General features: G+C 52.9%; 1 protein-coding gene across 3 annotated transcripts in view; it reads left to right on the top strand.

Annotated features, from left to right (window-relative positions):
- Window positions 1–560: 560 nt before the first annotated feature.
- Window positions 561–15,505, top strand: part of C1qtnf1 (C1q and tumor necrosis factor related protein 1) — a 20,378-nt gene continuing 5,433 nt past the window's right edge. Inside the window, exons 1-3 of one of the 3 annotated variants that reach the window (XM_013506098.1) lie at window positions 2,216–2,292; window positions 11,133–11,215; window positions 14,873–15,041. In XM_013506098.1, coding sequence (XP_013361552.1) covers window positions 14,887–15,041 — 155 coding nt within the window. In that variant the 5' untranslated portion in view covers window positions 2,216–2,292; window positions 11,133–11,215; window positions 14,873–14,886. Of the gene's footprint in view, window positions 660–1,786; window positions 2,293–11,132; window positions 11,216–14,872; window positions 15,042–15,505 lie in introns of those variants that run through there. The other 2 variants (XM_005407347.2, XM_005407346.2) reach the window with 2 other exon arrangements.

The raw sequence follows: 15,505 nt of genomic DNA, 5'->3' as shown, positions 1-15,505 counted from the left end.
GACATCATCAAGCTGAGGCTCAAAGCCTCCTGTTAGAAGGAGACATCACTTGTATTTTAGAGCTTTGCACTGTGTGTGGCCTCTGAGTGTGTGTTTTGGGATTACAGGGAAGACAGTTGTCCCTCAGCTTTTCAATACCAAAGCCATCTTGGATGGCAAAGAGAAATAAATCTTCCACCTTGCATACCTTTCCTTCTTTTGAGCTGCATGTCCAGCTTTGTGAATTCTGGAGTTGGTCTGGCTCTTCACTAGGAAGAGGTTCCTGGGCAGGACCAGAAGGAACCCTCTCTTTGCACTTAGGGAATTCCTACCCACAAAAGTCCCCGATTCTCCAGCATCTGGCAGCGGTCTCATAGCTGTCGCCTGCTTGGCTCTTCTGCCTTGCTGGCTGCTCCCCCGGTATCCCTGCCACACAGGCTGTGTGGGGCAGCGTAGCTAGGGGAAGTCAGTCCATGTGCTGGGCAGGAAACTTCCTCATATTACAGGAATGAAGAAGAGTTTATCTCTGGGTTTTCCCGTGTCAAAAAGCAGCCAAGGATGTAAGCTTTGCCAATCCTCAGACACTATGCAAAAGAACGTGCGCATTCTCCTGGTCTGCTAGGGCTCGTGGAGGCCACGGCTGGAGTAGAGAAAAGGTTACTCGATCTCACCAAGCATCCGTAAGTGTCCTCTGAACACCAGAGGGATCAATGCATTTCTTCTTCTCTGGGATCTCTGGAGGGGCCACAAAGCATGCACAGTCTGCTGCTTCTTTCCAGAGTCCTCCCTGTCTCCTTCTAAATCTATCCATCCTCACCGCTGCCCGAATGGGATTCTGTGCCCAGCCTAGGGGTGAGACAATGTGCCTGGTGGGCATCATGCCTACACATTCTTCCTCCTCCCCTTTTCACTCTCTTAGCCTCTCCAGATGTTGGTGTGGCTGAGGAGGGGACATTCCAAGACAAGAATCACAAGCATACACTTTTTGTTTTGTCCTGAACATCCCAAATCAGCATCCTTGCTTTTATATCTCCTGTAAAGATGAGCGAGGGGAGAGGTCTTCAGGGGAACAATAACAAAACAAAATGTACAGATATGGCATCCAACCCAGGAGGAGAAGAGGGGGACTTGGGGCACAGGGGAGCCCAGGTTGGAACATTACTATGGTCAGAGCAGCTTGGTTCCTCTGGCCAGATCCTTTCTCCCCTGGTGATGTGATAAGAACTCAGAGCAAATCAGTCTGACTCAAAGTTTGGGGACACAGAACAGAGGGACCGTGCTGGAGAAGCCCGGGGCAGCACTTGGCCTAGGAAGCAGCTCAAGCGTTTGTTCATAAAGGATATTTGTGTAAGTTGGGAAAATGTTCATTTTCATATCAAGGAAGTGGGCAACCTGATGGGGGCCTCTCCCCTACTATGCTCAGGTGGGGGGATGGTGCTGCTAAATCTTCTGGGCAGGGAGGCCGCCCTCACCTCTACATCATGGAACTGTGCAGACTCTGGGGCTGTCATTTTCCCAAAGTGCACAAACATGCACACTGTCTAGCGTTCTGTTACGGAGTTCATGGATTCCTCCAAACCTGGCCCCTGGGCCCCAGGTGAAACCCCCACGGGACAAGGTGACTCAGGCCTGCCGCAGTGTGGACCTAGAGTTGTCTTCAGGCGATGCATGAAGCCCATCCCCCTGCCAGCAAGAAACGTGGAGCCTCAGCCTTCCTGGACGCCCCCGCCCTGTGTGGGTACCCTTGTCCTGGGCTCCCAGCCACCTCCCCATTTAGATGGGGCCTCTGGACACACAGAAGAGGCCACCCTCACCCCTAGCCTGTGCTGGCTCCGAAGCCTGGCCAGGAAGAAGGAGGCCTGGCCAGCCAGCCAGCCAGCCGGGCACACACACAGTTAATCCTCGGAGGCTGCTGTTTGGATAAAATGCGCTGGGAGCGTTCTAGGCTCCTCAGCAGCTCACATCTGGCTGGGGTTTGCTCTTTACGTGTTTGTCCCGCTTTTTTCCTCTCTTCCTTTACTTTTGAGAAACCACGTTTCCGCTCTGACCACAGAGACCTTGGAGCCAGCCGGGGAGATAAAGGTGCTGGGACAGGGCTGCTGCACTGGCACCCCCACCCCCGCCCTTTCGGAGCCTTCTTTCCGGGGGCTTTTTCCTTGCTCTCTCTCTTTGACAAGTCTGTCAAGGCTCCCCCACCCCTCCGACCTGGCGGGGAGGAGGCTCAGCCACTGGGAGATGGTGTAACAGGCTCCGGGAAAGCCTGGAGAGGCGGTGGAGGACGAGGCTGGTGCAGCTGGCTCGGCTCTGAAGGAGGTAGGTAGCCTGGCTGGCAGAACCGGGAGGGACCCAGCGCCGCTTGCTTCTCTCTCCATGGCCTCAGCCCGGTTGGCAGAGCAAACACCTTTCCCAGCATGGACAGTGAGAGGGTGAGAAGGGGTATTTGGCGGTTGTGGTAAAAGCATAGAGAGAGCAGAAGTTTTGGGGAGAGGCTTGTGTGTGCGTCTCGGCTAAGACTCTGTGCAGAGCCCAGGTTCTGCCGAGTCGTGAGCGGCGTCTGCCTCTGCCTGGGGAGGAGGTGGACTTTTGGCAGATGGATGTTGTCAGGACTCTCTCGCTTCTCCCCACTGTTTTGTGGGGTGTTTTACCTCGCTTCTCTGCTCTGGTGATTTTTTTGAGGCTGTGAGAAGTTCAAGAATAGTGCCGAGGTTCCCCTCTGCATCAGGTAGGGACCCCTCCTCAGTATCCCTTGGACTACCTGAGGAGCCCCAGATTTGCTTTGTGCCGCTTAGGGTCAGCGCAGGCTTCCATACAGTACAGGATGCGTGGACTATGGCCCCTTCCTCCGACAGCCTTGGTGTTCTTGGTGGGCATCCAGCTTGGGCAGGAAAAAACAATGTCCCTTCCCTGGGGACCCTCCCAGGAAGAGAAGCTAGGATAAGAGGGACCCTGGTCTGCAGCTGCAGTCACTGAGCTGCCACCCAGCTCTCCAGGGCACCTCCACGGATAAAGGGTGGTCCCTACCTTGGGATCCTGGGGCCTGCCCGGCTGCTCCCAGCCCCGAGAGCTGTGCTCTTCTATGGGTCCTCTGTGTGCTTTAGGCACTGTCACTGTCCTGGCCTGTCTTGGCTTGGAAGGGTGGGAGGGAGCTACCTTGCTGTGATTCCTTTCCGCCTCTTCTACCTCACCTAGTTTCTAGGAATGGAGGCCAAGGGCATGCTTTTCCAAACTTTGGAAACGAGCAATGTCTTGAGAAGCAACTTCCAGGATCCCCCAGGACTATGTGACGTCCTTAGAGACTGCTCAGCCCTGCTTTTTATAGTGCAGAAAGTACACACTCCTGGCAGGCTGTGCAGCCCATGTGTGAAGTCACAGATAGATGCAGTTGACGGTGGTGCCTGCTGCAGGGAGCGCAGGGCCTCCTCCAAGAGGGTCGCTGCTACAGCAGGAGGGAAAGCAGGATGTGGACACAGAGGGCGGAGAAAACTAAGGCGGCCCACAACCCCTCTCAGGCCTCCAGAGCCAAGAGATGACCCAGCATCAGCAGAAGAATAATGGAGGTCATGGATATGTTGATTGTCAACAGGCTTCAAAGGTCACAGGACAAATGTATGGAAGGAGCCCAGGCCTTAGTCCATGTCTTCAGCCCCTGAGACTACGCTTGAAACGCTCCGTCCACCTGGGGATACTGAGCATAGCACTTTAAGCTGAGGCTCAGTGTCCCCTACTCAGCTGCCATCAGAGAAAGCTACAGGGCAAGAAGGACCACAGGGCTACTTCCCAGGGACACTGAGCTTCTCCTCTCCTCTTACCATCTTGAGTTCCTGTAATGCCAAGGAAGTGTTCCCAGGGAGCAGTGGTTTGGGGAGACAGAAACAGGGCCCAGGAAGCCTTTAGTGGTCTCAGGACACCACAGCCCAGCCAGCCAGAGCTCCACCTGAGGAAGTCCCTGCCGTCCCCAGGAAGGCACAGACAGCTCCCTCCTCATTCCTGGGGCGTCACCTCCCTATTCAGGGCAACCAGCACAGCATTAATTTTTTCAGAGCATGCTCCTCTGTGTTGTTCTTCTTGGTGCCTCCCCTCAGCTATAATTAGCATGACTCATAAACCAAATATTCTGGCATTGAACTTCACCCATCAAAACAAAGATGAAAGAATTTCGTAGAAACTGTAGTGCCTGAGGGTGTCCTTAGTGGACACCAGCTTCTCATTTGCTTCTTATCCTCTGAGGTCGGGCCCTTTTGTGGGTCCCACTTCCTGTAGCTGGGGGTGGCTGAGGCTCCAGGGCTCAGAGGAGGGCAGGGGTGACAGCGAGACTGGAAGAGCAGGAAGGAGGAGATGTTCAGTTGCAGTCTTTGGCTGCTGATTGCCCAGGGCTGACTCTTCCTGGCAACCCACCCTCCCGGGAGATAGAGAAAGGTCTGTTCACTGGGGAAGCAGCTTTGGCTGCCTCGGCTGCCTTGAGAGGCCTGGAGACTCCTAAGTGGACGCAGCACCCCAGGGCTCTTCATCTGGGTGGCTTAGCTTCCTCACGGAAGTGAGCACTGTTATTGTTCCCTGTTTTACCCACCAATATCTCCTTTCTGCTAATGTCAAGGGATGCAAGGCAGCGTCAGGACAGGACCCTGCTACCTCAAGGACCCTCCTGCTATGTGAGCAGAGGTCCACCCACCTCTGGGAGTGGTCTGTGGGAGGGTCATCCAGCCCCACTCATGTTTCCTTCCACATTCTCTCAGGGAAGCGCAGTAGGCCAGCCTCACCAGTCCCATGTCTTGGGACCCTTCCCAGAATCCAGCTTGGTCCCTGACCAACTTGGTCCCTGAGTTAAACCACAGCGTGCAAATGTGCAGAATCAGGTTCTTTTCCTCCTCCCCAAGCTCCACAGTGAAGTGCTGTATTGCTGCAGACCCCATCCCTGGGGGAGTTCAGAGCTGAAAGCAAGGTTGAGGCCTCAGGGTCCTAGTCAAGGTGCAGGTTCATGACACAAGTGCCTGGTGACAGGGGTGGCTCTAGTTGCATCTGCACTCCCTCAGGCTGCTCCATCCTGCCTATGCCTGATTTCCAGAACTGGGTGTGGGCAGGGACACTAGAGATACCCTACGCTGCCCATTGTGGGGGTCCCCTTGCTTTTCCTCTGAGGCCTCTACAGGCCACCCTGAATAGGATGGCTGTTGAGAAGGCTTCACAGTACACAGCTCCCCATTTGTGTCTCAGCCATGGGCTGGGTGGACCCCAGTGTCTGACCATCTTCCTAGCTCCTATAGAAACAAAAGGGAGATGAGCAAGATGGTGGGCAAGGCAGCAGGAGCCAGGTGAGGGCAGGAAGGAAGCAGTCAGATGCGGTGGGGTGCGGGGAAGCCAAGCGCTCAGTGCCCAGGGCTGGGTCAGACGTGCTCCCGGATGCTGCTGGAGCCACACATCCTAGAACGCCCCACCACCCAGCAAGACATCTGGTTTCCAGCTGCCCTCCGTCCTGGGGACCAGGAAGGAAGAGGACCTTGCCTGGGGAAGCTGCCAGCCCTGAGTGGGTTTAGGCAGGTGCAGGCCAGAAGTCAGGCTGGGCCCGTGACCCTGTCATGCAAGTTTCAGGGCCTCAGAGCTGAGGGCCAGGGGTTGTGGGTTCTGGTGACAGGGTGGGAGGATCTGGATGGGTTTGAGGTGGTTATGGAGCTCCTCGATCTCCTGGCATTCAGCCCTGTCTTCCAAGGCTCCATGAAAATCTATCTGTATGGGTGAAACCCAGGGTCTATAAGCTTTCTGTGAGACTTGACTGATTGAAGGTTCTGGACGGAGGTGACTCAGGATAGGAGCTGCTGAGCCACGGCAGCAGCATGGGTGGGGGTTGGGTGAGGCTAGGGAGGAGGCTTGTCCCATGCCTCCCCTTTGTGCTCTGTCCTCTGCTCCTGCATGCTCCTGCCCAGCGGCTTCACTGGAGGTGCTCACCCATGACCGACCCCAGAAAGCCCTCTAAGGAACGAGCAGACACAGCATGCATGCTCCTGTCCTTCCAGCACTGATTCCTCACCCATTTCCTTCCTGCCAGTGGGACTCAGGCTCAGATCCCTTTGCAACCCACCACTCAGGTTGGGGACCTTGGGAGGCAGGAATGGGCTTACAGAGGTGCCTCCCCCTTATTCAGAGCCTGACAATGTGCTATTCTCTCTGCACCCTGCAAAAGGAAGACCCTAAAAATACACATCCAAGGAGCACAGTGCCCAATCTCCTCATGTTTGAAGGTAGGGAGGGGGTTGGCTGCCCTTGGGGAATCTGCTTAAATTCAAAGGAACTGAATTCCAGTGGCAGGTGTTATAATGAAGACAGTTAGTGTTCCCCAGGGTGCATACCATGTCTGGGGAACTCAATAATACTTTATGAGTGAAGGGGTGCAAGGGTTTGACTGGTGGATGTTTCTGTCCAAGCCAAAGGCGGCTGCTGCTGTTCCAGCTGTTAAGAGCAAGCTTCTCTGGTGCGTATCCCAAACCTAGGCTCTGGACACACACAGAAGTGGTCACTACTGAAGCGCAGGACTGCATTTTCCTATCCCATGTGTCCTGAGAATCCAGCCCTCTGTCCGTTCTGTAGAAAGGCATTCAATCAATACTGGTTGAACAAATGAATGGAAGAATGTGAGGCTTCAGCACCGGATCAGTTTCTACCCCACATGGCTCTTTGTGAGCCGTAAATGTGTCCCAGCATCACCAGCACTCCCTACTCCCTTGTCATCTGCTTTTCTGTGAACAGTCAGATTCCTTGGAATAAATAAAATGCTCCCTTAGTCCCCAGGGTGGAGCTTATTTGTTTTTTCTAAGTGGAAAATAATGTGCACTTTACTGTGGAAAAAAAAAAAAAGGGGGGATTGTTATAGGAGGAAAAGAAAAAAAAACCAGAGAAACCAAACTAAAATGTTAAAGAGCCATGTTTTTGTCACCCAAGGAGAAGTGTTGTTAGGTATGTGCCTTTCAGATGCTGAGGTTGCCTGTGTGCTGGCACATGTGCGTTATCTGCATGTGAGTATTTTCAGCCTGCATTTTCACTCATTTGTAGGAACATCTTTCCATGTCAATAAATAGTTACTCATTTATAGAGGTTGCTGATTGGTGCTTGCTGCTGCTGGCTGAATCTACCCTGCCCGCCTCATTCTTTCTTCTTCTTCTTCTTTTTTTTTTTTTTTTCCTTTTTCAGTACTGGGATTGAACCCAGGTCCTTCACTCTGAGCTACATCCCCAGCCTTTTATTCTTTTATTTTGAGACAGGGTCTTGCTAAGTCTCTAAATGGCCTAGGCTGGGCTTGAAATTGCAATGCTTCTGCCTCAGCTTCCTAGAGTACTGGGGTTACAGGCGTGCACCGCCACACCCTGTTTCTTTCTTTCTTTAAATGCGTTTATACCAAGTGAGTGTTTTATTCCACACCTCTTTCTACTGCTGAGTCTGCCTCTAATCAACCAGCTGGGTTTCTACCCCCATTATATGGATGTATTATAATTTATCTAATCAGACTGTCTGCCTGGGCAGTTAGGTGGTTTGTAACCTTGGCCAACAGAGCTGTGGGATCAGACTATCTTTGGAAAGCAGGGTACTTGCCAAGTACAGGGTAGAGGAGCTTTTGGGAAAAGCCAGCACCAGGGTGCACCAAGATTTGGCCTTCTGGCGACAGTGGTATTCCCTAGCTCCCTGCACTGTGGAGAGATTTGAACGCTAGGGTTTCGTGTGTGTCTCCTTTGGATGATGGCTTTGCTACTTGGGTTTGACTAAAAAGTGAGGGTGGAGTTCGAGCTGCACTGAAAGTCAGACACCAGCTGCTGGAGTGGCAGGGGCAATGAGAAGTGGCACAGATTTGCATTTTTTAAAGCTACCTTTGGGAAGTAGTAGGGAAGACAGATGAGAAGCAGGGAAGAGCTGGGAAAGGCATAGTGTTGGAGGTCAGGGGGCAGAAAGGGGATCTTCAGGAGGTTTACAATGGACTAGATACGGCAGGGGCAGAAAGGTAGGGGTCTCAGAGGCTCCTAGATTTCCAGTGTGAAGCCTTAGTCCCTTTGAACAATCCTGTTTTTACCGAGCTTCCTGCCCTAGGAGAAGTGAGGATGGAGGGCAGGAGAGGAGGGGATGATTTCAGTGAGGTGCAGGGGTGTCATGGCAGGGCAGAGAGGAGGTGTCCTGCAGACAGTTGGGGATGAGCCCAATCATGACATTCAGCCATGGTGGAAATGTCCTATCAGCCTGATGTCAGCCACTGGCCACTTAAGCACCGAGATGCTGGCTCCTGTGGCTGAGAACTGAATGCCTTATTTTGCTCCGTCTTAACTAACTGAAAGAGCTCCACGTGGCTGGAGTGTTGGAGAGCTCAGGCCTGGGCTCAGCGCCACCTGGGTGGGGACGAGAGTCGGGTGTTGTCGGTGGAAGGCGTGGTGTGGGTCAAGACAGGCAAAAGGAGAGTTCAGAGCAGGAGGAGCCGGGAGCCGAGGACGAAGCCCGGGAAAGCGTCTGTCCTTAGCGATCAAGAAGGAGAAACCCCGGGCCCGGGCTGCACAGGAGGGATGTCCACACTGGCAGGTGTTTTAAAGCACTCGTGACACAGGAGCTCAGAAGAAAGCTTGGTACTGGCAGGGTCACTGGGGACCTTGGCAAGAGCAGATGGGCTGGAGCATAGGCAGAGGACCTGTGGGTGCTGAGCCAACTGTCTCCCTGAGCAGGAGCCAGTAGGTTTGGGCCAGCCTCTGTCTTCTGCTGGCTACCTCAGGAGGTGCCTCTGAAATGTTTGGGTATGTCCAGACAAACGTGTTTTGCTGCCTAGAAAGGGGCTGGGTGCCGTGGGGCCCCAGGCCACAGAATTCCCAGGTTCTTTCCTCCTAAGGGTGGCACCACTGCTAGTGCTGGGAAAGTGGGCAGTGTGCCAGGCCACCTGCAGAGCGGGCTCCTGGTATGGGCTGCCAGGGCCTCTTCTCTCTCACACGGTTCCGAAAAGCAGGGCCAGCCTGCCGCCTGAGGCTTTCCAGCTGGGAGGTGATCTGAGGACAGCTGCTCCACTCAAGGAAATCTTTGTTCCCCCTGGGCTGCAGGCCGCAGCTCAGAGGCCGGGCTGGCCAGGTGCCCCTAGGGCCTGATGCCTGACAGTCCATGTGGCCTCCTGTTTGCAGAGCCTGGGCAAAAGCTTAGGCTGAGTCCCGCTCTCTGCTCCAGGCAGGTCTGCTTGGCCAAGGTGCAGTTGCCACAGAGAGGAGGGAGATAGTTTAAGATAGCAGAATTCTCAGTCTCTCCTGTCTTCACCATTTTGACTCAAAACAGACCTGACTCCCAAGCAGGGAGAAAGAACCCTTTGCTCACGAACTAGCAAGTTGCTCTGGAAGAACCTGCCTTCTTCATCCCTGGACTCACTCAGGTTTGGAGGTAACTGCATAAAGCTTAAAAAATAAACCCTCCTTTTCCAACACATGGAGCAACCTCAGGGAGAGAGAAAAAGGGTGATTCTGAGCGAGATCACCCATCCCTGCCCAAGAGGCTCAGCTATCTCCATCTGGCCAGCTTTCCTTCAAGAAGGGTTTCACCCTCCCTGCTGTGGTGGAGGAGGGAGACAGAGAGTCCTAGACCAGGGAGGGCGGCCCAGTCATAGAGGGGAAATTAAATAGTAAACAGCCTTCTGGAGGAGGTGAAGTGTCATTTGTCAACTAGAAGTCATTCTGCCTCCCTCTTGCTCATTAAAAGTTGGGGAGTTTGGAAAATGAGCAGTTCTGGGGCCCAAAGTCTCCCAGGGAAGAAAAGGGCTGAGAGCAGATGTCCTGTGTCAGGAAATCCTGACGGTCATCGGGGTCAGAGGAACACTTCAACATGGCACTTTTTCCTTCTTGGCACCCTGATATCTACACCCTGTTGTAGCAACTGGAGAAGTCTATTCTGCTTAGAGAACCCCACCAGGCATCATGGCAGAGAGTGAGCAGACCCAGGCTTCCCCAGTGGGGGAGGGGGCTTCAGGAAGCAGAGAGGGCCAGGCAGGGGTGAGAAGGGATTGATACGGGAGAGTCAGTGGTGCTCTGTTGAAAGTAGGACCGTTTTGATGCAGAGCGAAATGGCCCTCGTGACCTCCAGGCCATGAAATGTGGGATAAAGTCCTGCTCTCTGACAAGCTTCCTTTTGAGGTGCATGTAAATCTTTGAGGGTGTTGGCCAAGTTCTAGAAAAGCCAAGCAAACGTATTTGCTTTGGGTGGCTGAGTTCTAAGAGATGGTCAGAGCCCCTGGAAAGCATCTGATGCAGGCCAGTGGTAGGAAGGAGAGGTGACAGTCAGGAGCTATTGAGAAGGCTGGAGGTAGATTAGATGTGCCGGATGCAGGGGAGGAAGGCATCTGAATGACTCCCAGTTTGCTGGCGTGCTGTGCTTCACAGCTCCTACTTCTTCCCGCCTCTCACTTCATTTTAATCTGGAAGAGAGCCGTTCAACAGAAGTTGCTGCAGCAAATGAAATGTTCTGTTTTATACTTTCCAATATGGTAGCCATGTACTGTGTGTCACTGTCCAGGGCTTCAAAAATGGCTGGTGTAATCAGCAGCTTCAACTTTGAATTTTTAAAAAATTTTTTGTGGTGGTGGCCATGGAACCCAGGTTCTCACACAAGCTAGGCCAGTGCTGTCCTGCTGAGCTATACCCTGTCTGCTCCCCCACTGTGACCCATCTCTGGCCATTCAATCTTGAGCTATAACTGAGTGCATGTCTGGTTCCCCCTCTGGACTGTAATGTTCTTGAGGTCAGGGAATATAGTTAACTGCTGGTTGAATCACTTCCTTTCTATCTCTTGCACAATGCCATGCAAATCAGGAGGATTTAGTAAACCATGCCCGGGTTAACTTGCCAGCTCAGAGGGCAGCTCAGACTTGCCTTCGGGGCTCCTTTCAATTCAAAGAGATTATAGGCTTCTCGCCTCTCAGAACAACTACTTACCCCATGAGGATTAAAGAAAGAAAACAGTCTTTACAGAACGCTTTTGTCAAATGGCACTGGGGCTGGGTAGGGCATCGAGGCAAAACCCAAGGAGGTGGTCCCTGCACTCTAGGAGTCAATGTCAACATCCCAGCATGGCCATGTGCATGTGAGCCAAAAAACAATAGGACCGATTTTAAACACATGTAAGGAAACTTGGACCTGTGGATGAATACTCTCTCCTTCCAGGACTCACCACATGTCTGCAGAAGGGGTGAAGGAATGAAAGCTATCTGCCCGGAAGTGTCCTCAGACTTCCTGCCCTCCTCCAGGTCCTGTGACTTGCTGAATTCCTCTTCCTGTAAACAGGGGTTCCTTCTTGTTGGGGGGAGGTCAAGGTGGAGGTAGATGAGATGGGTTGAGAAGAGGGCAGCGGAGCTGCACTGTGGGTCCTGGGGCCCTGGTGGGAGAAATAAGAGGACAGTTAGTGTGGGATTGGGCTCATATTCACAGAGCGAGGGAAAGGCAAGGCCTGAGTCATGCTGGAATAGCCTTCAGCTGCTCTGACCGCAGCGCAGCCTGGGGGTAGGACTGTGTGGATCTGGATTGTGAGGGCAGCCCGCCACTGGCCAGGAGGTCTTGGGCCTCCTCCCTGGACTTAGCTTTGCTGCGAGGAGCACGTTCCTCCAGATCGTTTCACTGGGTGAAGCTTTACTCTTTGTAGGGACACTTTGTTTTGCTGGAAATCACGAACAGTGGTTTGATGTCTAGTTCGGCCAGCTGTTAGGCAACACAGTTCTTGCACAAAGGTCACTAAAATGCCATCATGCTGACTTCACTGTGGGATTTGGTAAAATGGTCCTCAAGATCTTGTTGAAGAAGGAAGGATTTCAATCTGGGCTTGCTTTGGCTCCAAGCAAGAGGATGGCACTCCTACCATCAGTCTGAGCTTCTGCCTGGCAGCTGGGCTGTCCCCTACACCACCCCACCACTGTGTTCTCCTTGCTAACCTGCCTGGACCCTGGGCCCATCACTTCTGAGCAACGGGTAGAAGATTCCATTCCTGAGAGAGACATACCAACAGGCCAAAGGATGATTCTGGTGGGAACATAGCAGTGATTCTTGGCTGGGGACAATTTTGGCCCCCAGAGACAGACATGGGACAATGTTTGAATTTTTGGTTGTCACACTGAGGGAGGGTCTAATGGCATCTAGTAAGCAGAGCCTGGGGTACCGCCTACACCCTACAGTAATCGGGACAGCTCCCAGGAGTCTCTCCCCAAATGTTGGTAGAGGCATGGCCAAGACACACTGGGGTAGGACAGTCCAAAGGAACTTTGTATTTCTCTCCTTTGTCACTTCCCAACTTCTCTGAAATTCATACCTACTATTTTAGATTCAGAAAAAAAAAAGTTTAAAGAAAGGAAAACTTGGGCCCACGATATAGCTCAGTGGCACAAGCGCCTGCCTGGTAAGTGCAGGGTCCTGAGTTCAATTCCTGGTACCAAAAAAAAAAAACCACCACAGAAAGAAAGAAAAAGAAAGGAAAACTTTCACTGATGCAAGCTTACCATTAAAAGGAAAAAAAGAGCAATTATTAAGGTGCTAAGGAAAACAGGAAATACAGAAATGGAGAAATAGATTTGGAGAACTCAGCTTCACAAATATTTGTTGAGCACCAGGGAAGCCCAGTGGTGCTGCGGATGCTTGTCTGATCCAGGCTGGACAGGGGACATCACAGATCGGGAGGAGGTCACATTGGCCTGCTGCGGAGGCCAAGCAAAACTCTACAGTCTCAGACAATATGAAAAACAAAATCAGGAAGGAGAGTGGATTTTCCCAGGTTGGGGTCTGGGAAGGCTGCAGGAAGACCGTGACACACTGGCGTGGGGTCCTGACAGGTCAGGCAGGACTTGTGGTCTCCTGGGATCAGCTGTCTGGGTTCAAGTGCATCCAGTCACCTAACAATTGGAGAGTCCTAGGATAATTCACTTCTCTAAGTCTCTGCTTTCTCATTTATAGATTTGATATTATAACAAATGAATATTTCCTCCTTAAACACTTTGCCACAGGACTGCATGAGGTCTCTGATGAGATTGAAATGAGGGGAGAGGGAGCGTTCTCACACCCAACCCTAACTTACAGGATGGTAAGGATTCCCTGAAGTGATGCTAAGTGCAGTGCCTAGTGCAGGAGTCAGTCATGTTAGCCTGGTCATCAGTAGAGAAAGGAGGACAAAGGGTGGTCCTGCCCAAGGAGGAAGAATGCAGGCTGGCGTCGGGCAGTAGGAGTGTGGGGTGTGTCTACAGTCTGGTACACAAAGTGGGTCAGCACTCCAGGAACACAGGCAGCACCAGAACCCCAAAACTCTGCCCTGGAGTTACTGAGTCACAGGCTGCACTTTCACAAGTGTTCCTGGTGTGCGCTATACAGTTGGAGGAGCAGGAGCTGGACCACAGGAGCAGGGATATGCAGAGTGGGGTCAGCCCAGGGAGGGTCCTAAGGCCCTGCCCAGGAGCCTGGAGAGGTGATAGATGGGTAGATGGATGGATGGAATAAATAGGTAATTCAGATATACATTTATTTATAAATTAACATACATGTACACATGCACAGTTTCTTTGGCAAGTGGTAAGGCAGCGGGAAACTTCATGGGGCTGGTCACTGGGAAACTCCTGGGCCAGGATGCTTGGGAAGGATAGCTGGCTGGTCATTGGAGGTGGGAGCCTTGCAGTGGCTGGCGGGGGACACAGAAGGGACATGGAAGCTGAAGTAGGTATGTGTGCAACTGTGCCAGCCTTCTTCTCACGGCCTGCACACTGAGGCTCCACAGGAGAGCTGGGCATGGCCACAGCTTGTGGGTGGGCATGGGGTCCCAGAGAGGAGAGATGCCAGAAGTCTCTGGAGCTAGGGGAGTGAGCTCACTCATGTGTGGAAAGAAAGCTATAGCCAAGAAACCCAAGCCACGGAAAGGTAGAGAGGATACCACGGCTCCCCAGAATGAGTCAAAGGCAGGCTTCATCTGGGTCTGAGATTACTGACAAAGTGAAGTCCATCTTGGGATTTTAATTTCTCTTCAATATACTGGAGAAATTGAAAGACAGGGTGGTTCTCGGTCCTCTGGGCCTCAATTTACTCTCTAGGTAGCAGAGAGCATTGAATTAGGTGTCCTCATGAATCCTTTGAGGTGTCAAACTTTATGTTTGGTGAATAAGAGAGGCTTAGAATCAACCACGGTCCTCTGCAGCCTGCCCGGAACAGCCAAGCATGCTAGACCCAGGCCCAGGGACCACCCAACTGCCCAGGCAGCCTGGGTGATGCAGGAGAAAGCAAGGGGCTGCTTTGACGATTTCAAGTCCCACTGCGACCTGCAATGGGCTCACTGGAATCTCCTCCCCACAACACTCACCTCTTTCTAGAAGGACTGTCTGGATCCTGGAGGAGGAGGCTTCCACCCCAGGCTTGTAACAAAAGCACCATCAGTGGGAGAGTGGGCTTGGCTTGGATGAACCGTGACCTTCCCTAAATTAGCTGCTGGAGGACACTTGCTGTACACCCCTTGGTGGCAGGAAGCAGACCACAGCCACCTTGCTATGCTCCCTCCCTGTATCCCTCCCAAGGACCAGTGTGGCTTCGTCTGTCACAGATGGTGATGGGTCAAAACTCATTTAGAATTTTGCTCAGTGCCTTGAAAGAGGTGGAAAGCAATCATACTTGGGGCTCATCCTCAGGGCTTCTGGAGAGGCCGGGTGGGCACTGACAGCACTGTGCTTGGTGGGACCTCAATGCCGGCCCAGTGGCTAAGCCTCTGGTGATAGAGTGTACGTGAACAGGTGACTGTGCATGTATAAGTGTATGGGTGTGTTGGATGCGTGCTTGTCTGCGTATTTCATAGCGTTTGGGGCTGGATGACACCGCAGGTTCCTTGGCTGTGTCTCTGAGGAGCTCCTTCTTAACCAGATGCCTGCTCCCTATCTTTTTTCCATTAGGGCACGGTGGGAAGATGGGCTCTTGGGGACAGGGACTTGTGCTGGGATGCTGCTTGCTGCTGGCCTTTGTCTGGGGCCCAGTGCTGAGCCGTGTGCCACGAGGACAGCAGGAACGGCAGGAGCAGGAGGGGACCCAGAAGCCGCCTCCCCCGATGGACCATACTGAGAGGTGAGGGGTTGCGACAGTGCATTTGCAGGCACTTGGCTCTGGCCAGGTCAAGCCCGGAGCTTGAGGACCCCACGGCACTGGCTCCCTGGAGACACAAAATGGTGAAAGCCAAGGTTAAGGGATGGTCTCGAGGAGGCTGGAGGATGGACAAGCCAGTTCTCCTTTTGGTCTCTGGATGCCTTGCCTGAATCAGAGGCCAGGAATCCAGCCTCCTTCCAATCCTAGAGGGGCAGGAGTCTGCAAGAGTGCTGCAGTCCCATCCTTAAATAAAGAGCAAACCCAGCCCTGGGCCACCCCTTCCGTGCCTGTGCACTCTCACCGAGAATGTGTGCTCAGTAACAGGCTCTTCTCGGAGGCTGGAGGCAGGGATGAGTGGCCTTGGGAAAGACGCTGGACCAGCAGCAGGTCACTAGGACCACAGCATCAGTGAGGACCACACAGACAAGTGTCACCTTTCCTGAAAG

The sequence above is a fragment of the Chinchilla lanigera genome, unplaced genomic scaffold, assembly GCF_000276665.1.
Source record: "Chinchilla lanigera isolate Chin_1 unplaced genomic scaffold, ChiLan1.0 scaffold00105, whole genome shotgun sequence".
NCBI classification, from domain to species: domain Eukaryota; kingdom Metazoa; phylum Chordata; class Mammalia; order Rodentia; family Chinchillidae; genus Chinchilla; species Chinchilla lanigera.
The sequence above is the reverse complement of the archived record's forward strand: the minus strand, read 5'-3'. Positions and strand labels throughout refer to the sequence as shown.